Genomic DNA, 27,142 nt, shown 5'->3' on the forward strand with positions numbered 1-27,142 from the left:
AATTCCAGCTTTGCAGACCTTTGACATTCTAGCTGTTAATTTGATGAGGTAATCTGGAAATATTTCCCCCCCTATGCTTTCCCCCCCCCCACAAGTTGGATTGGCTTGATGGGCACTTTTTGCACCATACGGTCAAGCTGCTCCCACACCAGCTCAATAGGGTTGAGATCTGGTGACTGGGCTGCCACTCCATTACAGATAGAATACCAGCTGCCTGCTTCTTCCCTAAATAGTTCCTGCATAATTTGGAGGTGTGCTTTGGGTCATTGTCCTGTTGTAGGATGAATTGGCTCCAATCAAGCGCTGTCCACAGGGTATAGCATGGCGTTGCTAAATGGAGTGATAGCCCTCCTTATTCAAAATCCCTTTTACCTTGTACAAATCTCCCACTTTACCAGCAACAAAGCAATCCCAGACCATCACATTACCTCCACCATGCTTGACAGATGGCGCCAGGCACTCTTCCAGCATCTTTTCAGTTGGTTTGCATCTCATAAATGTTCTTCTGTGGGATCCAAACATCTCAAACTTCGATTTGTCTGCCCATAACACTTTTTTCCAATCTTCCTCTGTCCAATGTCTGTGTTTTTTTGCCTATATTAATCTTTTCCTTTTATTAGCCAGTCTCAGATATGGCTTTTTCTTTGCCACTCTGCCCTGATGGCCAGCATCCCGGCGTCACCTCTTCACAGTAGACATTGACACTAGTGTTTTGTGGGTACTTTTTAATGAAGCTGCCAGTTGAGGACCTGTGAGGCATCGATTTCTCAAACCAGAGACTCTAATGTGCTTGTCTTGTTGCTCAGTTGTGCAGTGCAGCCTCCCACTTTTCTTTCTACTCTGGTTAGAGCCTGTTTGTGCTCTCCTCTGAAGGGAGTAGTACACACCGTTGTAGGAAATCTTCAGTATCTTGGCAATCTCTCACATGGAATATCCTTCATTTTTAAGAACAAGAATAGGCTGTCGAGTTTCACAGGAAAGCTATACTTATATCAAGTACTGTCTACTACTCGCGTATTCGTTCAGAATAGCGTGTGCAATACAAGTCAATGGGGAAAAACTCACAATGTGACGAGTAACCTGAATGTCGTACTATTCGCGCGAGCAGCGAATAGTGCGGCATTCGGGTTACTCGTTACATTGCGAGTATTCCCCATTGACTTGCATTAAACACACTATTCGGAATGAGTACGCGAGTAGTAGACAGTACTTGTTATGATTATAGTGAATACGAATAGTTAGGTACTCACTCAACTCTAGTTATCACCATTAAGAACCTACAGTATATGATAAAGTGAATAGTCACTGATACAAACTAGGCATGGGACATTAGTGACAGAGAGGAGATGAAAGAAAATGTAGTTACATGGTATCGCCCAAGGGGTTCTGATTACTACTAGAAAAACTCAGTGTTTAAATATTTTGCACCTTTAGTAATTGTGAGAATTTTCACACTTCTCTCATGTTGCTAAGTGAAAATAAAGTTGTAAATTAGGTTCTATTTCAACCACATAAAGTATGTAACTGTAAAATCAACCATTCTCACAGGTTTGTATATATGGAACATGCAGTATACTAAAACCCATATCTATCCATCCATCCATGCCAAAACATTTGAAAGCATATAGGATTATTGCATTTACCGGTATGTATATGTAGCTCCCCTGAGCCACTCAGGGCACTACAGGGAACTGCTTTCTCCCGGGGATGCAGGACCTACCCCCTCGGTCCTGTAACACCAGTGCCAGCAACAGCAACACACACCTAAATTCCCAGTTCCCATACCACACCATGGGGCACTGCTAGTCAAATAGGGGGAGGGCCACCCAGTGGGCAGAGCATGACCAGGAACTCGGCAGCCTGGTGGGGGGAAGAAGAGGAGTCTATACAGAAATGTAGTGAAGGTAGCAGACGTGCCTCAAGATGGGTCTGTGTAACGGTGACCCGGGACCACGGGAGTCAGGTTGCCAGCAGAGGGCAAACGAGTACTTCTGGGCCAGAGTCAAGACCCCAGGGAAGGTACAAGGGAGCACTAGTGGAACCTGGGCACGCACGGGGCACAATGCCCTAGGTCAGGTGTCAGTTTCATACGGCCTGGCAATTACCTGCACGGTGAGGGCTCTCCAGGGGCTTCACCGACCTTACAGATCCGGGGGCATCAGCAGTAAACTAGGATCGGGGTTCAGACAGACCACTGTATCACAACTGGTGGACCCCCAAAGTTCCAGGTTTCGGGGGCTCAACTACACTGAGAGTGCCGGGGATAGAGCACCCAGGTCACCAACTGGCACTGGCAAAACTGGACCGGAACTAGCACCCGAGAGTCCACAGTGAGTAGACTGTTCAAGACAACCTGGTGTGGTCTTCGTTATTGCCCCTCACATCTCCCAGACACGGCCCTACCTGTGGAGGACCTAACATAATTGCTGCTACCACCACCAGCCCTGACCCACATTCAGCAGCGGCGGTTCTACACCTTTAACCGTAACCTGCAGATGGTGTCACGTGAACATTAACTCTTATCTCCCCTGTAAATATTCCCCTTTTACAAAAAAAGCCCCAGGGCACGGGACCGGGCAACGGCCACCAGAGTGACATTCCCATTTGCAACCGCCCGGGACCGAGTACCCCCTTCCCTGGGCGACATATATATGTTCTAATATAAGGGCTTCTAGGTACATGGAATTCAGTAAAAATGGAGCGCAGGTCTCAATATAAATCGCTAAATCAGAAGCTAAAAGTACAACCCTAATTCCAAAAAGTTGTGAATCTGTGTAAAATGTAAAAAACAATATCAAATATAAAAAGAGCATGTTAGACAGGCAGAGTCTTTCAGTAGCAAACATGGTCAGAGGTTCCCTCAATCTGTCAACTGCCGTGTCTAAAAAAATTTGGAACAATTTCAGAAAAATGTTCCTCAAGGTAAATTACAGAGAATTTAAATATCCCACCATCTACAGTATATAACATCATCAAAAAAATCACACATTCTGGAGAAATCCATGTGACAAGGCCAAAGGTCAACATTGGATTCTCGTGATCTACGTACGAGCCACTTGATGAAATGGCATTAACAACCAACATGGTGCGATCATACACATCACTTCATGGGGTCAGGAATACTTCCAGAAATGATTGTTTGTGTACATGGTTCAATCTACAAATGCAAATTAAAGCTCTACCATGAAAAGAAGAGGCCAGATATCAACACTATCCAGAAACGCTGCTATCGGCTCTGGGCTAAAGCTCATTTACAATGGACTGAGGCAAAATGGAAACCTGTTCTATGGTCAGAGGAAACCAAATGTGAAATTCTTTATGGTAAGCATGGACGCCATGTCCTGCGGATTCAAGAGGAGAGGGACCATCCAGCTTGTTATCAGCGCATAGTTCCTGCATCTTTGGTGGTATGGGGCTGCATTAGTGCCTATTGCATGGGTAGCTTACACGTTATGAGAGGCGCTATCAATGCTGAGCATTGTAAAGAGGTTTTAGAACATCTGCTATGTCCAGACAATGTCTATTTCAGGGAAGGTCTGGCATATTTCACCAAGACAATGTAAACCAAATACTGCATCCACCACAACAGCATGGCTCCACAGAAGAAGAGTTCAGGTGATGGATCGGTCACTGCCTGCAGTCCAGACCTTTCACTAATGGAAAACATTATGAAGAGAAAAATCCAGCAAAGACCTTGGAGCAGCTAGATTCCTAGCTCAGACAAGAATGGGACAACATTCCTCTCTCCAAAACTCTAGCAATCTGAGATCTATGTTCTGTTATGACTAAAATATGGTTATAAGACATTTCCAAATCCTTGCATTGTTGTTTTTTTAACATTTTACATGTGAATAGGCACTCCACTAATAGGACGTGCATTGATTAAATTGTTTGCTCTGAAGGCGGGGAGACAGAAGTCAACGCTGACCGGATGTGAGGCTTGCTAAACATCACAACCCCGCATGAGCCCCGGCACCATGAGTGTCACAATGTGACTGCAGGATAGTGAGAGACAGGGGGCTCCTAACCTATCCCTCACACTAGGGGCCACTAGGCTATCCCTAACTTCAGTGTTACTCCTAATGGGGGAGATGCCTGGGTCCTGTGCCGCACTATTCTGCTGATCAATTCCAACTCATGAATTTACGAGACAGGGAATCTTGGGAGTTCAGAGAATCTGCAGACGCCTCAGCGTTTCCTTACATCCAACTATATTCTGAGACAATACAGAAAACTAACACTTTTGAATGGATTTCCTCTGGATTAATGAATCTCAGTGTGGATCACCTACAAAGGGCCATTATGACAGCAAAGAAGAGAGCAAATGATCCGGAAACTCAACTGACCCCATACTACTGTATATCTGAATAGATAGGACATCGACAGGACGATGCCCGACACTTTTCCCCGCACCCACATGGAGCCCCGACTCCCCGGTGAGTGCTGCACCCCAGGGAGCCCGGCCGCCACATAACCACCGCTCGCCTCCACCCCCGCACACATTACCCCACTCGGCTCCACCCCCCAGCACGCCACCCTCCGCATGTATACACTGAACACACACACACACACAAATAGTCACCTGTCCCCATCCATGCAGTCCCCAGCACTGACATCCTCAGCGCCATGGCCCCGCTCGGCTCCACCCCCCGCACTCCGCCCCCTGCACACATTACTCCGCTTGGCTCCGCCCCCCACCCCCGCACTTTGCCCTCCGCATGTATGCACTGAACAAACACACACACACACACCTGGATAGTCACCTGTCCCCAGCCATGCAGTCCCCGGCACTGACGTCCTCAGCGCCATGGCCCCGCTCGGCTCCACCACACCCCGCACTCCACCCCCCGCACACATTACCCCACAGGATGGGGGCACATGTCAGGATGGTGGCTGCACCACGATGGGGGCACATACCAGCATTGGGCCACATCACAGCATCAGCATATTTTTACTTAACTTTACGCTGTTCATGGCCTTCTTTCATTACAAGCCATGGACATCATTAAACATTAGACTCATCTATTAAAACTGTTTCTTTCTGTTGTTTGTCATTTTAAAACCAATAAACAATTATAAGAATACTAAATTAAACCTAACCCATCCAGTCCATTCATTACCTAATTATTCAATCTGCTAACCTGCATACACATTCTAGACTACCCGATACGTTAGAATTGGACCACCTTCTAGTATAGTATATTTATGTAGATAGACAGTCCTGTGCAAAGGCGGCACTCTGCTCATCCGTCTTTGAAGATTTTCTGCAATTTGATTGCTTTGCTTTGTTATGTACTTATGTTCTCTCTTTGGCCCCCCAATTTTTTTCCATGTGTGTCTAATATGTACATCCAAACTTGTGTTTTATCACGCAGCCTAACGAAGGGTATAAAACCTGAAATTTTGCTATCTGTCACCCTATGTCAAGTAATTTCATTCATACGTTGTCAACTTTGGATATGGGAAAGAATAAAAAAAATTGAGGAAGCATGTTTTGTGCTTTACGGTGTGTGGCTCCTCCAAGAGACTATGAAAGGCCCCCTTCACACGTCAGTGATTCTGGTATATATGTTGCAGTTTTTATACATACCAGAATCACGGACATAGACAGACCCATTAAAATCAATGGGTCTGCGCACACATCAGTGATTTCTCGCTGACGTGTTTCCCTGCGGCGCACATGTGTGTCTGTGCGTTCTGCATGGAGACATGTCCATTTTTCTCCGTTATCACTGATGTCCCACGGACCACATAGTGGTGTGATCCATGAAACATGTACTAGAAAAAACACGTACATTTATAATAAAAAGCTTTTTAAACTCACCCTATCTCACCTCTTCAGCCGCTGCTGTCTCCTGCTTCCAGGCCGGCTAATTATGCTCATAAATATGCACTGCACAGCCGACTCGGAAGTAGCTGCAGCAAGGAGACAGCAGTGGCCGGACACAGCATCACAGGGGATATCAGCACCACGGTAGTGGTGTGGACAGGTGAGTATAAGTGCCTGATCTCCGTGTATTATCATGTAGATCACACCTGTGTCAAAATCATGGCACATGGAGTGACGTGTGTGTGTTTTTCACTGACATGTGAAGGGGTCCTAATGCAGATTTTAAAGGGAGAAAATGGGTTTGCTTTATTGAAACAAGTACCCTGTCTTGTTCCTGCAACAACTGAGGGCTGTGCAGCCCATTCCATTAATATTTGATGTTGTTTAAGGACCACTCCGGTATAGCACCCCTCTGGGTTTCATAGACAAAGGCATAACAACATCTTTCTTGGATCCTTCTCCCCTCATGTCCTTTCTGTGTAATCTTCAACTGGAATGTTCTTTTACAATGATGAAGATGTACATCAAATTTCTGGTGCTATAAGTGGTTCAAAAGACTTAATCCTCCTGACTTCTTTATCTCACAACAATAATATCAAGACTTTGGAAAACTTAAAGAAAAACAAAATCTTCGACCTGCATGCCACAATAATTGCCGAATATCGTTGGACAAATCACATTCCTATAGACCCTCAATGCAACCTGAGATCGGCTTTATTTTCTCATAATAATGAATTTGGCACTATGTTTGAAAACAAAAAATACTAAAGAAGACTTCTTTTGATATTATTTTACTTGTATTCAAGACTCAAGAGTAGAGTTGAGCCACCCCCCTAGCGTTCGAGTTCAGTTTGGTTCGTCGAACGGAGGCTCCGTTCAACGAACTCCTTCGAACCCCATTGAAAATAATGGCTTGCAAACACATAAAAACACATTATACATGTACACATACAGTTAATAAACATTGCCATTACACTTACAGGTCGCCGCGACGCGTCCTGCACTCGGTCTCCCGCCACTTTTCCTGACGATAATCGCAGCGTCCTCCCGGTAACCAGCACTGATGATAGGACCTTCCGTGATGTCAAAGTAGCATGTCACCAGTCACGTGCTAGACATCATGCTAGTGCATCTCTCCGGTACGCGTGCTCGTTCCAGCATCTCCGTGTACCGGCGAGATGCTCTGGCACATGGTCGGCTTCCCCGTTCCTGCATGTGGGCGCTCTTTACAGAGTCAGCCCACATGCAGGGATTGGCTGCCACAGCCGGTAAATAGCGGCACTGGGAATCACGTGATCGGAGATTGCTATAGTAACGGTGGCAGCGGTGACATCACCGCTTACAGCCTGCAGCCTCTGCTATCTCACTGAGTGATTAGACTGCATGGGAGCAGCAGCATCTTCCTCCCATGCAGTGCTGTCTGATGTAGCAGAGCTGCATGGGTTGAAGGAGAAAGAAGACAGAAGACCAGGATCGTGGAGGGTTGAGAGGGGTACCCACCCCCATCGGTTGTGCGACATGGACAAATCGCTGCCCGTGGCGCACAACATCGCCCAGACCCATCACACTACTTACCTACCCTGCGACGTCGCTGTGACCGGCGAAACGCCTCCTTTCTAAGGGGGCGGTTCGTTCAGCGTCACAGCGACGTCATAGGTGCGTCACTGAACCGCCGCCCAATAGAAGCGGAGGGGCGGAGATGAGCGGGACGAACATCCCACCCACCTCCTTTCTTCCGCATTGCAGGCGGAAGGCAGGTAAGGAGAGGTTCCTCGTTCTTGCGGTGTCACACATAGTGATGTGTGCTGCCGCAGGAACGAGGAACAACTTCGTTACTGCTGCAGCAACGATATTCGAGAATGGACCCCCATGTCACCGATGAGCGATTTTGCAAGTTTTTGCAATGATGCAAAATCGCTCAAAGGTGTCACACGCAACGGCATCGCTAAAGCGACCGGATGTGCGTCACAAATTCCGTGAACCCAACGAGATCGCTTGAACGATGTCGCAGCGTGTAAAGCGGTCTTAGAATCTCTGGCTTAATACTAGTTAGTAAAACAAAGCTAGTATTAACTCATTATTACCCAGCAAGCCACCTGGCTTCAGGGCTGCTGGAAGAGTTGGATACAGCGCCAGATGATGGCGCTTCTATGAATGCGCCATTTTCTGGGGCGGCTGCTAACTGCAATTCGCAGCAGAGGAGCCCAGAAAGCTCGGGCCAACCTGTGCTGCGGATTCCAATTCCCAGCTGCCTAGTTGTACCTGGCTGGACTCAAAAATTGGGCAAAGCTCTTGTCAATTTTTTTTAATTATTTCATCAAATTCGTGAAATAATTAAAAAAAAAAGGGCTTCCCTATATTTTTGGTTCCCAACCGGGTACAAATAGGCAGCTGGGGGTTGGGGGCAGCCGTACCTGCCTGCTGTACGTGGCTAGCATACAAAAATATGGCGAAGCCCACGTCATTGTTTTGGGGGGGCAAAAATGTCCTTCATACAGTCCTGGATGGAGTATGCTGAGCCTTGTCATTTTGCAGCTGCTGTCTGCTCTCCTGCATACACTAGTGAATGAAGCATGCTGAGCCTTGTAGTTCTGCTCCCCCTGTCTCTCCCTCCAGCATACAGTCCTGGATGCAGCATGCTGAGCCTTGTGGTTCTGCAGCTGCTGTCTGCTCCCCTGCATACAGACAGATAGCAGACAGCAGTTGCAGAACTACAAGGCTCAGAATACTCCATCCAGGACTGTATGCAGGAGTTTTTTGCCCCCCCCCAAAAAAAAAAATTACGTGGGCTTCGCCATGTTTTTGTATGCTAGCCAGGTACAGCAAGCAGCTATGGGCTGCCCCCAACCCCCAGCTGCCTATTTGTACTCGGCTGGGAACCAAAAATATAGGGAAGGCCCCCTTTTTTTTAATTATTTCATGAATTTCATGAAATAATTTAAAAAAAAATGATGTGGGCTTCGCCCAATTTTTGTGGCCAGCCAGGTACAACGAGACAGCTGGGGATTGGAATCCGCAGCTCAGGGTGCCCAAGCTTTCTGGGCACCCCTGCTATGAATTGCAGTTCGCAGCCGCCCCAGAAAATGGCGCTTTCATAGAAGCGCCATTTTCTGGCGCTGAATCCAACTCTTCCAGCTGCCCTGTTGACGGGTGACTCGCTGGGTAATAATGGGGTTAGGGCTAGCTGTATATTATCAACTGGCCCTAAGCCCAAAATTCATGGTGTCATGCCAATATTAGACATGGACACCATGAATTTCTAGTACAGATAAAAAAAAACACAACACAGAAAAATATTTTTATTAGAAATAAAACACAACACAATTAGTGACTACATCTTTATTGAAATAAAGAACCCCCCTCCGCAGTAATCCTGGGTCAAGGGTCCCGCGCCGTCCAATCCGGATCCAATATCATCCGATCGGTTTGCTGGAAGGCAAAGCGATCAGATGATGTGTCAGGTTCAAGGGCCTGAATCACATGACACAGCAGCTGATTGTATAAACGGCTTTTATACAATCAGCTGATGCATGAGTGCAAAAAACCCCAAAATACTACACACTTCTGTGCAGACTCCTGTCCGACAGCATCAGCTGATAGTTTAGCCGGCCAGGCAGTAAAAAGCCGGCCTCACCGCTCCACTTATAGTCTCAGTTGATTCCGTCAGGTGACCGCATCAGCTGATCATCGCCAGGTCTGAGAGAGAAAGAAGAGAGAGAGAAGATAGAGAAAAGAGAGAGAAAAGAGAGAGAGGGAGAGAGAGAGAAGAGAGAGAAAAGAGAAGAGAGAGAGGGAGAGAGAGACAGAAGAGAGAGAGAAGAGGAGAGAAGAGAGAGAGGAGAGAGAGAAGAGAGAGAATAGAGAGAGGAGAGAGAAAAGAGAGAGAGGAGAGAGAGAAGAGAGAGAGGAGAGAGAAGAGAGAGGGAGAGAGGGAGAGAGGGAGAGAGAGAAGAGAGAGAGAAGAGAGGGAAGAGAGAGAGAAGAGGAGAGAAGAGGAGAGAAGAGAGAGAGAAGAGAGAGGAGAGAGAGAGGAGAGAGAGAGGGAAAAAGAGAAAAAGAGAGACTGAGAAAAAGAGAGAGAGAGAGAAAAAGAGAGAGAGAAAAAGAGAGAGAGAGAAAAAGAGAGAGAGAGAGAAAGAGAGAAAAAGAGAGAGAGAAAGAGAGGGAAAAAGAGAGAGAGGGAGAGAGAAAGAAAAAAAGAGAAAGAGAGAGAGAGAAAGAGAGAGAAAAAGTGAGGGAGAGAGAGAGAGAGAGAGGAGAAGAGAGAGAGGAGAGAGCAATGCAGCCTCATTCCGTGAACTGCTCCGATTTTAGAGGTTTGTCCCGCGGCTCACAGCTGATGTCCGGCTCCTCCCCTCAGTGCATAATTAAATTAAATTATAATTATAAATAAATAATAATTATAATTTAAAATAAATAAAAAATTTTACCGGGACAGCCGACACTCGAACTCGTGAACTAATTCTCCTTAGGCGGGTGCTCTATCCATTGAGCCACTGCCTCTCATGAAAAGCATAGGAAGATTTGGTAATCTTGACCTCTATACTGCAGTAGAGAATCTAGAAGCAGATTGTTCAGCTGTAAGGATGGATGGAGGGATGGGCGGATGGATGGATGGAGGAATGGGCGGATGGATGGGCGGATGGATGGATGGATGGGCGAATGGGCGGATGGATGGGCAGATGGATGGATGGATGGACGGGTGGATGGACGGACGGATGTATGAGCGGATGGACGGATGGACGGGTGGAGGGATGGGCGGATGGATGGGCGGATGGATGGGCGGATGGATGGATGGGCGGATGGATGGCACTACAACTCCCATCATCACCGCACACTCAGGCACTACGGCACTCATCCTCGCACACACGCAGGCACTACAACCCCCATCATCACCGCATACGCAGGCACTAGCTGGGTGAAGTCTCCGCTGACAAAGCGGCTCACTTCAGCTGCTGCGTGGATCTGACACAGAGCGCTCGTGTTCTACTGCCGCTCCTGTCAGCTTCATGTAGCAGAGCTGAAAGCGTCGCGGAACCTCTGTGGATTACGTCAGACCTGGAGGGGTATTTGGGGATTTTAATAAAATGGTGAAAGAGAGTGCTTTTTTGTCTTTTATTCCAAATAAAGGATTTTTCGTTGTGTGTGTTTAAATACTTTCACTTACAGTTTAATCATGGAAGGTACCTCGGGGAGACACCTGCCATGATTAACTCCTTATTACCCCGATTGCCACTGCACCAGGGCAATTCAGGATGAGCTGTGTAGAGTCCCGGGACTGCCGCATCTAATGGATGCGGCAATTCCAGGCATCTGCTGGGTGATATTATTAGGGTGGTGGGTTCCCCATAACGTGGCGCTCCCCATCCTGACAATACCAGCATCGAGCCGTGTGGCTTTATCCTGGCTAGTATCAAAATTGGGGGGGACCGCATTTTTTTTTTTATTATTATTTATTTATTTTACTGCACCATATAGACCCATCCGCCGGCGGCTGTGATTGGTTGCAGTGAGACAGCTGTCACTGATTGTGGGGGCATGTCTGACTGCAGCCAATCATGGGTGCCGATGGGCGGGGAATGCAGGGATTACCTGATTGAATAATGAAGCGGAAGCCATTTTCAAAAGAGGAAAAGCCGCCGGAGATTTGTGACAGCCATGTAGCGTCGCGCCCGTGATCGGTGAGTAGGAAAGAGAGAGGGATTGTGCTGGGAGCGCAGGACGCATGCAGATACGCAACATGCGCACATAGCCTTACTGTGAAAAGCCACGCTTTTGGTGATCGAACTGTTATCGAACGTAACTCGAACTGCCGAACTTTAAGCAAATAGTTCAAGTTCGGCAAACGACTCGAACACCGCCCAAAATCACTTGAACTTGAAATTGGCGAACCGTTTGACTCCAACATCGCTCAACTCTACTCAAGAGGAACTTCTCACTTGGGTGCAATAAAAAGAGATGCTATGGATCTACAGGTTTAATGCCCTACATCTTAACGGGTTGAACAGAAACTACCACCACATGACTTAAATGGTGGGGTGACAATGGACCACTTTTGCAATTACTCTTCATTGCACTTTGACTCATTAAATGATTGACTTTTTATATGGCAAGAACAGGTTATCACCCTTGTACGATAGCCTCTCACTTGAATTTTGGTAATGATTTACTTTGGTCATCTTTCTGTTTTCTTTCTACTGTTGCCTGTTCCATCTTTTTGATTCTTGCTTGTTCCACTCCCTTCATGTTGTAATACTGTGACTATCGCTGATTGTTTGTAATTCATACCTGTTTTTCTTGCTCTTTATATACGCTCTCTGATGTTACATAATTTATATATTATCTCTCCCGTACTCTTATGTTTGCCTGGGCCATTCCAGGGGTGTCGGCACTCGCTCTTCTGGGGCTCACATGAAGTTGTTGCATCACGCGAGTCCTGCGCCCAATGAACAATGGCTTCCCTCTCCCCACCTTTGGGAGTAGGTAAAACCCAATCCAATACAGTAGATATCTAAAAAAAGAAGTGCTGATAGTGTAACACCAAAAGGACAGTCGAGTATATACAGAGAATATACACTCACCTAGTATAGTTGTGAAAGTCACAACTACTATTACGCATGAGATCCTGGCGTCTGCTGCAGCCCCACGTGGATGAACATTCAAGAGATATATAGAAGGGGTTAAAGCCGCGCATCAGCCAATAATGAAGCTGTAGAAGCATTGATGAAGTATAATATTCTTTTTAATCCATCGGTCTACGCGTTTCAAGGTCCAATGACCTCTTCCTCAGGACCAGTCCATCAACAAAAGACATCAAAAGACTGCCGGCTTTGAGCTTCAGACAGAGAATTAATGAGCCACAACGATGAGCAGTAATGTCACTCAGGTTAGTTGCGGTCACAGCTGGAGGTACCCAGGATCCTTCACCTGTAACTGCAGGTAACCTGACCTCAGAGGACCTCAGGTGACCTCATTAAACTCAGTGAACTCGCCTGCATCTGCTGTCAGAAAAGCACATTTTTTTGCTAAGAGATGCAGATTTGGGGCTGAAATTTTTACACCATATTCCTGCACCCATTCTACACCTCCTGGCAAAAAAAAAAAAATTGCATCACTACCACATCATACTGCATCCAATTTTGATGCATTTTTTTTTTTAGCCAGCAGGTATAGATTGGGTGCATGAATATAGTGTAAAACAACACCAAATCTGCGTCTCTTAGAAAACAAATGTGGTTTTCCGACAAGAGATGCAGGTGAGTTCACTGAGTTTAATGAAGTCACCTGAGGTCCTCTGAGGTCAGATGACCTGCGGTCACAGGCGAGGATCGTGGATACCTCCAGCTGTGACCGCAATTAACCTGAGTGACATCACTGTTCATTGCTGTGGCTCATTCATTCTCTGCCTGAAGCTAAAAGCAGGCGGTCATATTCCATAATAGTGCGCTGTCAGTTCAGATTTAGCGAGCAAAAATCATTGTGGGACCTCGTGTGGATTACGTTGGACCTGCAGGAGTGTTTTGGGGTTAAAAAAAAAATTAAAGAGGGTGTTTTTTGGACCAAATTTGCATCTCTTGGCCCAAAAATGCAAATATAACCCACAATACCTATATCCTGAAGAAGAAGCTGGATAACTTTGAAAGGCGTAGAATAAACCACATGTTCCCCACTCGCGTGTCCTGGAATTCTTCCTCACGAATGATCCTTCACAGCAGTGCAGAACACACATTTTTTCCTATATGATCCCTAAGGTTATGATCTAATTTCGCAGCAGAAGGTAAATATGATACTGATGGGTCTCGGATTTATGGGCCACTGTTGTGTGCTTGCCCCGCCAAGCTTGGCTTGAGGTCACTTGCGCGTCACACCACAATGATGAAGAGCCACCGATGCGGTCACGAAAGAGGCGGTTCACCCGCTTCTGTCTGGCAGTCACAGATTACTGTTGTGGCCTATGGACTGTGACATCTCTAATTATGACTGATCAGTGTTCTGGTCAAGATATAATGAATATCCAAGTTTTCTGCATGGCTATGAATCTCCACTGAAAATGGCACTAGGGTTAATTCATCTACTCTAAAAATAAAAAATATCTTTGGCCCGAGTGTTGGATTATTGCCTGATGACTCAGGATGTTCTGGCCGTAGACGACTCGCAGATTAATAAATTGCAGTATTAAATAATGGCTTCTGCCAGTAACCTCCACTTCTGTGTAAAATCAATGCCATAGTACAAAAAGTAAATGAGGCAGGTTTATCAATGTATTTACGCAGACGTAACGCGGCATATATCAAGCCCCTGCGCCACTTTTCACTACAGGTCTGGACATTTGGCAGCGGCGTGATCCCATAGTTCTCATTACGGAAAGAAAACAATCTGCGAATTGCATCTTTGCCCTGAGTGTAAAGGGTGCTTTACACGCTGCGACATCGCTACCGATATATCGTCGGGGTCACATCCGGCGCCGGTAGCGACATCGCAGCGTGTGACACCAAGGAGCGACGATCAACGATCGCAAAATCGTCCAAAAACGGTGATCGTTGACACGTCGCTCCTTTCCTTAATATCACTGCTGCCATGGGTACGATGTTGTTCGTCGTTCCTGCGGCAGCACACATCGCTATGTGTGACACCGCAGGAACGACGAACATCTCCTTACCTGCGTCCACCAGCAATGAGGAAGGAAGAAGGTGGGCGGGATGTTACTTCCCGCTCATCTCCGCTTCTATTGGGCGGCTGCTTAGTGACGTTGCGGTGACGTCGCTGTGACGCCGAACGCACCTCCCCTTTGAAGGAGGGATTGTTCGGCGGTCACAGCGACATCGCTGACCAGGTATGTGCATATGACGCTGCCGTAGCGATAATGTTCGCTACGGCAGCAATCACCAAATGTCACAGTGTGTAAAGCACCCTAAAGTCTGGCCAGGAATGGCAAAGTTGTTGTGGTCTCTGCCTGGAGTTTACCGCAATAGATCTGGACAGGACGACATTACTGAACTGCGGCGTTCATATTGGATTCAGATGTATTTCCAAACCTGTGGGGAAGTAAATATAGCTTTGGATATTTTTTTTCCCCCCACTAAAATTTCTCAACTAATCGAGAAAATGGCTACTTTTATTAAAAGCGACTTAACTTTTAATAAACTTTGGGGTTGCAATTCCCAGAACAATCTTCTGGAGCTGTAGGAAGAGTTGATGAATGACTGCGCTTTCTCCTGCTATGAAGCAGCGCCATCTACAGGCCAGAGGGAGAATTGTGCTGACTGACATTCTGGCCTCCTCTTCCCTTTTCCTTTGCCATAACGACGACAACAATATAGTTTCTTAGCAACCAGTGTAATGGGTGAAAGAGAATAAGCATTGTGCGATTCGCTTCTCTGCGGACGTCTTAAATGGAGGCTAAAAGCTCAGGTGAGATAAGACTGACGGGAACAAGCCCTTTCCTCTTGTATTTATAGCACGGCAATAAGTGCATAAAAACTATTTATTTATTTGTAAAGATTTTCCATGTAACAGATGAGCAGAACGTTCGTATTTGTCGGTCATCTATATACCATCGAGTATTTTTGTATCCTTTTTTATCCATAAGAGCCTCGTAGATGTTCCTGGAGATTATTATAGATCTCAAAGCCCCAATACACAGTCAATAAAGGTCATCCAAGATTGGCGATTTTAGCCAATTATCTAATATTTAAGGGGGCCCCCCGAATGTCTGATGACGGATTACATCGCAGGAAAGCAGCATACGGCGACTTATCTCCCCATTTCGTGGGGAGATAATCCGCTGCCGAAGGAGAGATCACCGGGTCTGCCACAGAGAACATAGGAATGCTCAGCCAAGTCCTACTTGCCATGCTGGAGTTAGGAGAGATAGCTATCTGATATATTTTGGTGGTGTTAAAGAGGTTGGCCACTACTTTTATAGATGGCCTGTCCTACGATATCTGATCATGGCAGATGCGACTCCTGTCACTGCCATCGATCAGCTGTTGCCAGCGGTGGCCCAAAGTTCTCAAAAGCTGCCAGAACACAGCAGCTCCATCAAAACTATAATGGCCACTGCCAGGGGCTACAGATACTCCCCTACATAAAAAGGGGATGGATATGGCGTACCTGGCCACAGCCACTATAGAAACGCTGTGTTCCAGCAGCATCTGAGAACTACCGGACACTACCGGGTGCAGCATGTCGCATACCCACCAATCAGATATTCATGACCTATCCTAAGGGTGGGCCATCAATAAAAAAAAGTAGTGTCCTACCCCTTTAAGGCTATGCTATTTTATAATTTGATGAAATAATTAGAAGCTCCCATAAACAGTAGACAAATGTCTTCCATAGCCATCAATATGCATGGAGAAACCTATCAATCAAGGGAAGTAGGGGGGGTAGAACTGAGGAGCCCCCTTTACAGCTCCTGTGTGGCTTGGTCCCTGACAACTTTTAGTGTTTCAAACATATATATCTGAAATTATACAGCCAGTGTCTGATACCCAGGCAGCATGCATCAGGTGTCAAGTTCTTTTTTTAAGTAGTTTTATTTACATTCTGGGGGTGGCAGACTCCTTTTTAAATGTAAATACTATAGGAAATATCCCTATTAGTGATGAGCGAGCGCTAAAATGCTTGAGCACTCATTACTTGAATCAAACAAGTTGGGTGCTCGGATGGCTCAATTCGAGAAACTTATATAATGGAAATCAATGGGGAACTCAAGCATTTTCCAGAAGACCCTAAGAGGAGTGTTTGGGGGCAGAAAAATCCTTGAAATTGATACAAACAGCTCTCAAATGGACTGGGAACTTCATAGGGAAGACACCTGGACTCCCAGGTTGCTGCTAGGAACTAAATAAATAATTATTTGTTAAAAAATAATGTAGGGTCCCCCCTATTTTTCAATAACCAGCCAAGGTAAAGCAGACAGCAAGGGGCTGATATTATCAAGCTGGTTAGGCCCATGGTTTTTTGGCCCTTTCCAGCCTAAAAATACCAACCTGCAGTTGTCCTAGAAGTGGAGCATTACATTAAATGTACCAATTCTGGCTCTTCACCCCGGCACTTCCCGAATGCCCTGGTGCAGTGGCAATTGGAGTAATATTTTTGATAGTTGATGACAGTTGTATAATGTCAGCTGGCCTCAAGCCCAAGAGTTAGTAATTAAGAGGTGTCTATCAGACATCTCCATTACTAACTCATTCTGTTTAAAGATAATAAAACACACACAAAGATATTTTATTTAAAGAAAAATACTCCCTGACTCTGGTTCACTAATTTATTAAAATTAAAAAAAAGCCATAAAGATCCGAAGTAGTCCTCCAAATCTGATGTAGTCCATAAAAGGGAACCTGAAAGACATAAAAAGAGAGAGGTAAAGAATAAAAAACAAGATACTCTCCCTCGTTTACCACTTTATTATTTAAAAAAAATCTCCGCAGCTCCAACATAGTCCATGACGTTCACACAACGTCCACCAATAATGTAGCAGAACCTATGGAGCCACATTCTCATATCTATGCTTCATATTCTGGGGCTGCTGTGGGCTGATATTTTTAGTCTGGGAAGGGCCAAATAACCATGGGCGTTCCCAGCCTGATAATACCAGCCCCCAGCTCTCTGCTTTAAAGGGAACCTGTCAGGTCAAAAAAGCATTCTGACCTACAAGCAGCAGCCTGTGTGAGCTGCTAACCCCTTCCTACCCATCCCTGTGTTGTAATATTGTGTAATATGAAAGTAATAAAAATACGTTTTATTACTTTCATATTCCCTATGTAAATAGCATAGGTCTCTAGCCCCATGGACGTCTCAATGCCCTGTGGACGTCTACATGCTTTCCATGGTATCACGCCCCTGTGGGTGTGATACCATGGATTTACATCAGCGACGTGACAGAAGCTACTTTAGAATCTCGTGTGTGTGCGCGCTTACCATTCTCGCTGCCTCATCCTGGTGTTCGCTGGTCAGCTTCTGACGCGCACTGCGCATGCACAGAAGACGCCTGCAGTTCTTGTCATGCGTAGTGCGCGTCAGAAACCGAGAAGCAAGCACCAGGATGAGGCGGCAAGAATGGTAAGCTCGCGCACGCGAGATTCTAAAGTAACGATGGTCACGTTGCTGATGTAAATCCATGGTATCATGCCCACAGGGGCGTGATACCATGGAAAGCATGTAGACGCCCACAGGGCGATAAGATGCCCATGGGGCTAGAGACCCTGCTCATTTACATAGGGAATATTAAAGTAATAAAATGTATTTTATTACTTTCATATTACACAATATAACAACACAGGGATTGGTAGGAAGGGGTTAGCAGCTCACACAGGCTCCTGCTTGTAGGTCAGAACGCTTTTTTGACCTGACAGGTTCCCTTCAACACAGCTAGTTATCAAAAATGGGTGGGGCACAAGAACGTTTTATTAAAATATTTAATAGGTTAAACAAGTCTAAAAACACCCTTTAGTGCCACGTGAAATGGACTAACGGATGCAAGTATACAAACCCTGCTCTAATCTAAACTCTCCCTCCGAGATCACCTCTCCCTGAACTGCTTCTAGAGGACAGTGTGCCAAGCATCACATCACTGGGTTCTATATAAGACCTGATGACGCTATGCAAACCGGCCAATCACAGTAATGCCACTTGCCAACATGGCTACGGCATTATGAATTGTGTATGGGAAGCAATCTCCACAAGTTTATTGGATGTCTAACAACAGCAAAACATGCGGGGCTGGGACTGGAGCATGGCGCTCGAGCACCCGCGATACTCAGCCGAGTAACGAGCATGCTGAGCACCCCAATTCTCAACCGACTATCGAGCAGCGCCGAGCACGCTCGGCCATCACTAATCCCTATCTATGGAATCAAATTGCATGCAAAATATAACCAAAATGATAACAGTGTGTAGACTATCCTCCTCCACAACACTATTTTTTGTGTCTTAGCCCCCCTCTTCCAATGTAGCCGGTAAAAATGGTAACATACGTGCAGAATCCATTAAACTACAGTAATCTCAGTACAGAATAGCATTTTATTATTCCAGACATGTTTATTATTGCTCTGCTCTCCATCAGGAAAGTTGCATCACTCACCAGAAAATGGAAAACGTGCTGCCGCAATGTACGCCATTACTCATTACATGACTTTTAGATACCGATGCTTTTAACACATTGCTTTCACAGTTTTGTTAAATGGAACAGAATTGTCATATTTCTATTGTACTTTAAGTGATACATTAGGGCCTCTTTCTTTACTTTTTTTCAGCTTTTTTTCTGCTTACATCAAATTTATGACTTTCAGGATTTTTTCATTGCGTTTTTTTCTTTTTACAGTAAGCGCAACATGCATTTTTTGCTCAAGGGAGTGAAACTGCAAGAATCAAATTTTGCATTGAGACCATCTTGAATAGCTTCTGCTTAAAAAAATGCTCAGAATGTGACTTATTAATCAAATAAAGCAGAAAAACACACCAAAAGCACACCCAAAACTGTGCTAGAACCCTCAGCCAGATAAATTCTTGTAAAAAAAAACTATTTGTAAAAAATACCATAAAGGAATTCAGCATCTCCTATTATCTTTTATCTCCAGTCACCAAGTGTGGTCCATCATTACCTCCCCCAAGATCCGCACCCTCTCGTGGAGTCCATCACTATATTAAGAAGCTTCAAGTGAGCTCAGCTAATGTTTGCCATGCAAATCAAAGGACTACAAGCAGCCAAAATGGAAATTTGGATAGAAGAAGTAATACATCTCCAGCACACATAAACAATTATCAAGAACTTACCAGGAATTTGGTCCCAGCTAACATCAGACATAAATATGGCAGCTGCGTGGTTGACCAACTTGTCTCTCCAGAGCAGGTAAGATGAATGGTGCAATTCATTTTCCAAACTTCTTCTCCATGCTCGCTCAATAAAGCCTTTCTCCTTGCCCTGCTTAGGTAAGAAGATGTTTGAGTGAGGAGAGGACACAGTGTCACCAAGATTATTATATACCCAGACTGAGAATGGAGTCCTGTTTCACGGAAGATTACCCACACAAGATCTATTATGAGTTGGGACATTGTCTTCGTAGTAATCTATTCCCAGGTCTTTATCCATCTTGTATTGCTTACCTTCTTAAATTTTCCCTACTTTCGAGCCATCTTCTAAATATTTCTTACCCTGGATTGATATTTCTTATTCTTTTGCTTGTTCAAAATAATCCATGTAGACTACAAGAGTCCTAGCTTTTGAAAACTTCAGGCTACATGTATGCAAGACTAAAGGTTTCCATAAACATTAGATGGAAGTTGTGGAAAGGTTCAATGACCATTGATCTAGAGAAGGTCATAAGCATTTGATGACTGTCGACTGGTGTGTTTGTCTGACAGCCATCTCTCCTGACTCCTTAGCAGCTTATGTCCTTAACAAACAAAAGGATCAGGCTACCGAATTCCAACTGTACCATCCTCATAGCCACCGATAGAATAGTCTAGAGCAGAGTTCCCCAAATCCAGTCCTCAAGACCCACCAATAGTGCATGTTTTCGGGATCTCCTTAGTATTGCACAGGTGATAGTTTAATCACCTACACATGTGACGATTCCAACAATTGTACAATGCTAAGGAAATCTTGAAAATGCACTGTTGGTAGGCCTTGAGGACTGGAGTTGGGGAACTCTGGTCTAGAGGCCACATACAAATGAAATTGTCAACTGATTCTGCCAAAATTGGTGGTTTTGAACTACCTCGTTCTTATATTTATGTGGGCTTTAAAGGATTCTATATTCATTGGATAAAAGTCAGTTCAACTATCCAACTTCGGCAACACCAGCCGACCATCTGATGTGTATGGGGACAGGTGAGGTTGGGAGAGAAGGACCAAGTATTGCAATTTTATTCAATGACCCTTTTATTTTCAAGGGAGATAAGCAGTTGCCAGATCTGTTCCATAGAAATCACAGTAATGCTTGGCCCAGCCAAGCGTTCTTGTGTATGGGGGAGTTGGGAGAGATGGCTATCGGCAGAATAATAGCTCTCGTGTTCAATGGGAAAAGAAGAGAACGCCAAAGCCAGACGTGTTAGCAATAATGTCTCCTCGTTCAACATTGAAAAGTCATGAGTGCTCCAGTGTATGGGAGAGAGAGGAGAGATAGTTATCTCATGTACAGCCAGCTTAACGATCGTTTTGCAGATACAGCTACATATATTTTAGTCTACATTGGCTGATATGGTCATCCAAACTGGCCATGCATGCCCAATAACAATGGATTCAGGATGAGAGATCCTTCTAGGACTATTCTTTCAGAGAAAGATTGTTCATGGATTTAAAAAAAAAATTGTCCAAAAATTGGACAAAAATTTTAAACACATTTGACTTTGATACAGCCAATGACGGTAGCCTAAAGCCATCGTTCTTGTAGACAATTGTACACTTTCATCAACTTTTGTCTGATGTATTTGGGTATCTTCGGTAATTGGGAGAATTAAAAATAGGCAAGTAAGTTCCAGTTGTCAGATACAGGTTGGGGGGACATAGACTGTGTGATTGTGTGATTGATTCTATCACCTAAACCTTTCTAAATATGTCTGTAGTGTGTAGGTGCATTAATATATTCACTGATCTTCCCTGGTTTCCAGCACTGCTTTAGTCCTCTTCTGAGTCACATGACTTTAAATCAGATTTTCCAGATCATACTGGGGTTTATGTGTTTACTGGGGTTTATGTGTTGACCAGAAATCCCTTTTTGGTCTCTCTCACATTTGTTTATAAATCGGACAAGTGCTATCTGATAGCCCTCGCTCCAATGTTACACTATGGGGCAGTGCCGATCAGTGTATTTCTATTAATACCGATTCAACTGCAGAAAACAATTTCTGTGTTTGGGAGAGTATATCGTACAAGTCTATGAGTGCCTTCGAAGCCTCAGACTGCACTGATGTCCTCCGAGGGCAGTCCGACATATGCAGAGACACATAAGGAAGACAATGAAGATGTGACGCCTCTGGACTATCAGGTCGTCACAGGGTATTGCACAATCTACCCTCCCGTGCAGTATCCACCTCCCTCTTGGTTATGGGTCCCTAACCAAATGGTGTTGCCTCCAACAGCAAATCAAATCCTAGATACACCCTGCACCACACCCACCAGACACACCAGTGGCTTGAGTGGAATAGAGTCGCCTACCTTGGGGTCAGGGAGGAGAGGTGAGGAGTGTAGTCAGTAAGAGTGTGGCAGGAGAGTTGGAGAGTAGTCCTCAAGCTGTGAGGAGCTCTGAGGAGGTCGGGAGCGGGGACTCCCATAAGGAGATTGTCTAGGTGGCAGACGGTGGTCTGGGGCTAGAAGAGCTGGAACCCTGGTCGCAGGGGATCGTGGCAAGGGGCTCGGATCTGTCGAGCAGGACAGCCGGTGGCATTGCACCATCACCGGGCTGGGACCGAGGCATGACGGGGTACGTGGACCCTAGGTCGGGGAGTAGCTGCAGGCAACCTGATAATTTACCTGTGGAGAACGGAGCCTTCAAGATTCATTCCCAATCGCTCCAGAATCGGGGCATTAGCGCAACGAGGAGGATAGTACTTTCCATCCAAAACGATCCAGAAAATCCCAAGCGTGAGCCCTGAGAGCAAGCTCCCACACTTAGCCATAGTGGGGACTGGAACCCAGCAAGTTTTACACTACCGGGACCACCAGGGAAGTAAACTTAGTGCCCGGAGGCAGTTCACGGGTCACCAGGCAGCACCATTGGGTACGGGGCCCCGAACTAGCTCCCATCAGCGGCAGCGGTGTCCAGAGACTTGATTTACCCAGTTGTCGGTGTCTGCTTAATGGACTGAGTGAGTACGAGAGTGACCCCTGCATCCCACGGCCTTACCCCCGCACCGAGTCCCGGGGCATTCCCCCCTACCCGTGGAGGGTTACAACACCTGGCTGCCCTTCATCACCCCGGGTACTCCCCAACGGCAGCGGCGGTATTCACCCCAGTTACCGCGCACCACGGGTGGCGTCACAAACTCTATAATCCCTTGTAAATACTCCCCTTTATTTGAGAGGCCGCACGACCCCCAGGTCCAAAGACCCTCGAGCCACCGAGACCCGGATCCGAGCAGCTCGGCTGCTTCCACGGGGCGGCACAAAGAAGATAGAGAAATTAAGGGAACCTGTCATCAGGATTTTTCCCTTATGAACTGCGGCCACCACCAGTGAGCTCTTATATACAGTATTCCAGAATGCTGTATATAACAGCCTAGGCCTCTCTGTATAAACTAAAAAAGACCTTTATAATACTCACCTAGGGGGCGGTCCAGTGTGATGGGTGTCGCTGCTCCCAGTCCGGCGCTTGCTCCATCTTGTGTAATTGCTGTCCTCCTGCCCAGCCCCGTGTGCATGATGTGTCCTGCATCATTCACAGAGAGGCCTCTATTGCGCTCCTGCACATGGGCACTTTGATCTGCCTGTACTGTAGTGCGCATGCGTGGGCCATCTTTGACCTTTTCTCGCGCCTGCGCATTATAGTATATTGCTCTGCCCTCAGCTTAGGTAAGGAAATACATTTAAAAATTGAGAAACATAGAGCATAAACCATGCCAGTTTTATGTCAGCCCAGCAGCCAGCGATACACCTTGACATTGGTTGTCGGGCTCACATAAAACTGGCCCCTTTATGCTCTACGTTTCTCAATTTTTACATTTATTACCTTAGCAGTAATGCATGTCCAGTGTCTCAAAGTGCAGCTGTATATTTGTTAGTGTATATTTCATGTTCAGTTTGCACCTGTTCACATTTGTCTGTTAGGAAGTGCCATCAATTTTCTCATTTTGGACTTTCTCAGGCATTAGGGCCTTGGTGCAACAGCAGGACGGGCAATCATGCTTTGTCCAATGAGTGAGTGAACGAGCAGTGAGCCTATTATGAGTTATTGCTTTCCATTGCTCGGTTATCACTTTTTTATACTGCAATGTTATTTATTTTCTCAGCCCGGTATATGAGAAGCTGTCACTTGTCAGCCGGCGTCTGAGAAGCTGCCACTTGTCAGCCAGCGTATGAGCTGTTGTCTCTTGTTTTATTTCTGCTCTCTGATATTCTAAATCAGCCTCTGTTCCCACTTTCCAATTTCCTCGCTATGAACAATCACTTCTCCGCTCTTGAAATATATCGGATCTCACAGCTTACCCGTCTTGCAGGGGTGCCTATAAAACAGAACAGCTTGGTGCAAGACTCCTATACAGCAGAAGTGAATGAAAAGGGAAGGCTGGAAAAATACAATAATCATCACTGGCATGGAAGGAAAACCGACGAGTTAGGTATTTATCATTTTATTTAATATCCTAGAGAGTTTGCGTTCATACCCAGAGGCATAGCCTGAAGCTCCTGGGCCCCCAAAAATGTCAGGGGCCATGATAGCACACAAACCCATCTGTGCATTAGACAGAATCATACCTCCCAACCGTCCCGGATACAGCGGGACAGTCCCTCTTCTGAGCCTTTGATCCCGGGTCCCGCCCGTGAGGCTGTTTGTCCCGGCTCCACCCACCCACTGTAGCCCTGCCTCGCTGTTTCTCCCTTCTATTCATTACAGAGCCGAGCGCGCACCTACTCCTGTGACTGCTGCTGAGGTATGAATCACCCCCTGCAGCAGAGCGACCCCCCTGCAGCAGAGCGACCCCACCTGCACCAGAGCCGACCCCCCCCAGTCCCGGAGCCTGCGTTTGTCTGCAGCTGTTCTCTGACTCCCCGTGTGCGGCTTCTCACTGCTGCAGACACACGGGGAGTCAGGAAGCTGAAGAGACCATGCAATCAGCACTTCTCTCTCCTGCAGATAGCAGTGACAATAACCACCTATGCAGAGTGACATCTGCAGGCTTCTATTAGCTTACCGATCAGTGGTCTCCTGCCTGTGGAGCTGCTGGGTCCTAGCTTCCCAACAGCTTCAGCTCTGCTTTATCCTGGCTGCCCTACCAGTTAAAGGGAACATGTCAGCAGAAATTTCACAATAAAAATAAAAGATTCCCCTCTGCAGCTCCTGGGCTGCTTCTAGAAAGGTTCCTGTTGTTATTGTGCCCCCTTTGAGACCTACAAAAATACTTTATGAAGTCTTACCTTTTTGTATGCAAATGTGTTTTTATGGTCACGGGGGCGGGCTGTCTGGCGTCCGTTATTCCCCCTCCTGCCGCTTTACGCAGTCCCCCATTGCTCATTTACATACACAAGGACGCCTTCCTCATGTAACTGTCCTCCCGAAGTTTTGCGCATGTGAACGCTTTTTCAGGTGATTGCGCAGGCACGAGATTATGGGCGGCGCTGTGATTGTCATCAGCAGCGTTAACCAAGTACCCGCCCATAATCTCGTGCCCGCACTTTTCCCTCTGACTCCACCGTTATGCGCAAGTGCTGGCCATATGAACCATGTTACCTATTACTGCTTGCACGAGATTATGGGCGGGTACTTGGATGACTTTGCTGATGACAATCACAGTGCCGCCCATAATCTCGCGCCCATGGTAATAGGTAACGTGGTTCATATGGCCAGTGCTTGCGCATAACGGTGGAGGCAGAGTGAGAAGCGCGGGCACGAGATTATGGGCGGGTACTTGGATGACGCTGCTGATGACAATCACAGCGCCGCCCATAATCTCGCGCCTGCGCAATCACCTCAAAAGCGTTCACACTTTGCACAGTGCTCACTCCCGCGAGAGTGGCACTGGGCATGCACAAAACTTCAGGAGGACAGTTACATGAGGAAGGCGTCCTCATGTATGGAAATGAGCAATGGGGGACGGCGTACAACGGCAGGAGGGGGAATAACGGACGCCAGGCAGCCCGCCCCCGTGACCATAAAAACAGATTTGCATACAAAAAGGTAAGACTTCATAAAGTATTATTTTAGGTCTCAAAGGGGGCACAATAGCAACAGGAACCTTTCCAGAATTCATCCCAGGAGCTGCAGAGGGGAATCTTTTATTTTTTTTGCTAAATTTCTGGTGACAGTTTCCCTTTAAAGGGAACCTATCAGGTGCAATCTGCACTCAGAGCCAGGAGCAGTTCTGGGTGTATATTGCTAATCCCTCCCTAACTGTCCCTGTATACACTAGCATAGATAAAGGCATCTATAGAAAAAGTATTTTTAAAGAGCTTATATCTTATGCTAATTAGCGCGGGGACTAGTCCCAAGGGCGTTACTTCACTTGGCTAGTCGGCTCATATAGCGTGTTAGTACTCACACAGGGGCGTAATAACATGCTAACATGCTATGCGAGCCGACTAGCCAAGTGAAGTAACGCCCTTGTGACTAGTCCCCGCGCTCATTAGCATAAGATATAAGATCTTTAAAAATATTTGTTCTTGATCTCTTTATCTATGCTAGTGTATACAGGGACGGTTAGGCAGGGATTAGCAATATACACCCAGAACTGCTCCTGGCTCTGAGTGCATATTGCACCTGACAGGTTCACTTTAAAGGGAACCTGTCACCAGATTTGGGGCCTATAAGCTGCGGCCACCACCAGCGGGATCTTATGTACACATTCTAACATGCTGCATACCTCCCAACCGTCCCGGATACAGCGGGACTTTCACGCTTTACGTTGTTTGTCCCGTTGCCACGGGCGGGACGGCCGGCTCCCGGGCTCCGCCCACCCACTCTCTCTCCGCCTCCCTGCTTTTCCCTCCTACCATCCTAGTAGACGTGGCATAGAGAGGAGCGCTGCCTGTGCTGCTGCTGGTACAGTAAACTAATCTCCCCAGCGCTGATTTCCCTCCCTCCCCCCTCACCCCCGGCCGGAGCCTGTCTGTGCGGTCGGCCGGCCGCCTGTCTGTGCGGTCGGCCGGCCGCCTGTCTGTGCGGTCGGCCGGCCGCCTGTCTGTGCGGTCGGCCGGCCGCCTGTCTGTGCGGTCGGCCGGCCGCCTGTCTGTGCGGTCGGCCGGCCGCCTGTCTGTGCGGTCGGCCGGCCGCCTGTCTGTGCGGTCGGCCGGCCGCCTGTCTGTGCGGTCGGCCGGCCGCCTGTCTGTGCGGGCGCCCCCCTGCTGCCTGTCTGTGCGGGCGCCCCCCTGCCGCCTGTCTGTGCGGGCGCCCCCCGCCGCCTGTCTGTGCGGGCGGCCCGCCGCCTCATTGTGCGGGCGGCCGGCCGCCTCTCTCTGCGGGCGGCTGGCCGCCTCTCTGTGCGGGCGGCCCGCCGCCTGTCTGTGAAGGCGGCCGGCCGCCTGTCTGTGAAGGCGACCGGCCGCCTCACTGTGGCTGCCTGCGTGTCCGTGCTGGAGGCCCGCCGGCTGCCTGCATGTCCGTGCTGGAGGCCCGCCGGCTGCCTGCGTGTCCGTGCTGGAGGCCCGCCGGCTGCCTG

At 46.9% G+C, this 27,142-nt stretch overlaps 1 protein-coding gene across 1 annotated transcript in view; it reads left to right on the forward strand.

Annotated features, from left to right (window-relative positions):
- The first annotated feature begins 15,139 nt into the window (after positions 1-15,139).
- Positions 15,140-27,142, forward strand: part of CIMIP4 (ciliary microtubule inner protein 4) — a 33,573-nt gene continuing 21,570 nt past the window's right edge. Inside the window, exons 1-4 of the mRNA XM_075320837.1 lie at positions 15,140-15,241; positions 19,414-19,685; positions 19,766-19,913; positions 23,990-24,109. Coding sequence (XP_075176952.1) covers positions 15,223-15,241; positions 19,414-19,685; positions 19,766-19,913; positions 23,990-24,109 — 559 coding nt within the window. The 5' untranslated portion in view covers positions 15,140-15,222. The remainder of the gene's footprint in view (positions 15,242-19,413; positions 19,686-19,765; positions 19,914-23,989; positions 24,110-27,142) is intronic.

Source organism: Anomaloglossus baeobatrachus, chromosome 8, assembly GCF_048569485.1.
Source record: "Anomaloglossus baeobatrachus isolate aAnoBae1 chromosome 8, aAnoBae1.hap1, whole genome shotgun sequence".
Classification (NCBI taxonomy): Eukaryota; Metazoa; Chordata; class Amphibia; order Anura; family Aromobatidae; genus Anomaloglossus; species Anomaloglossus baeobatrachus.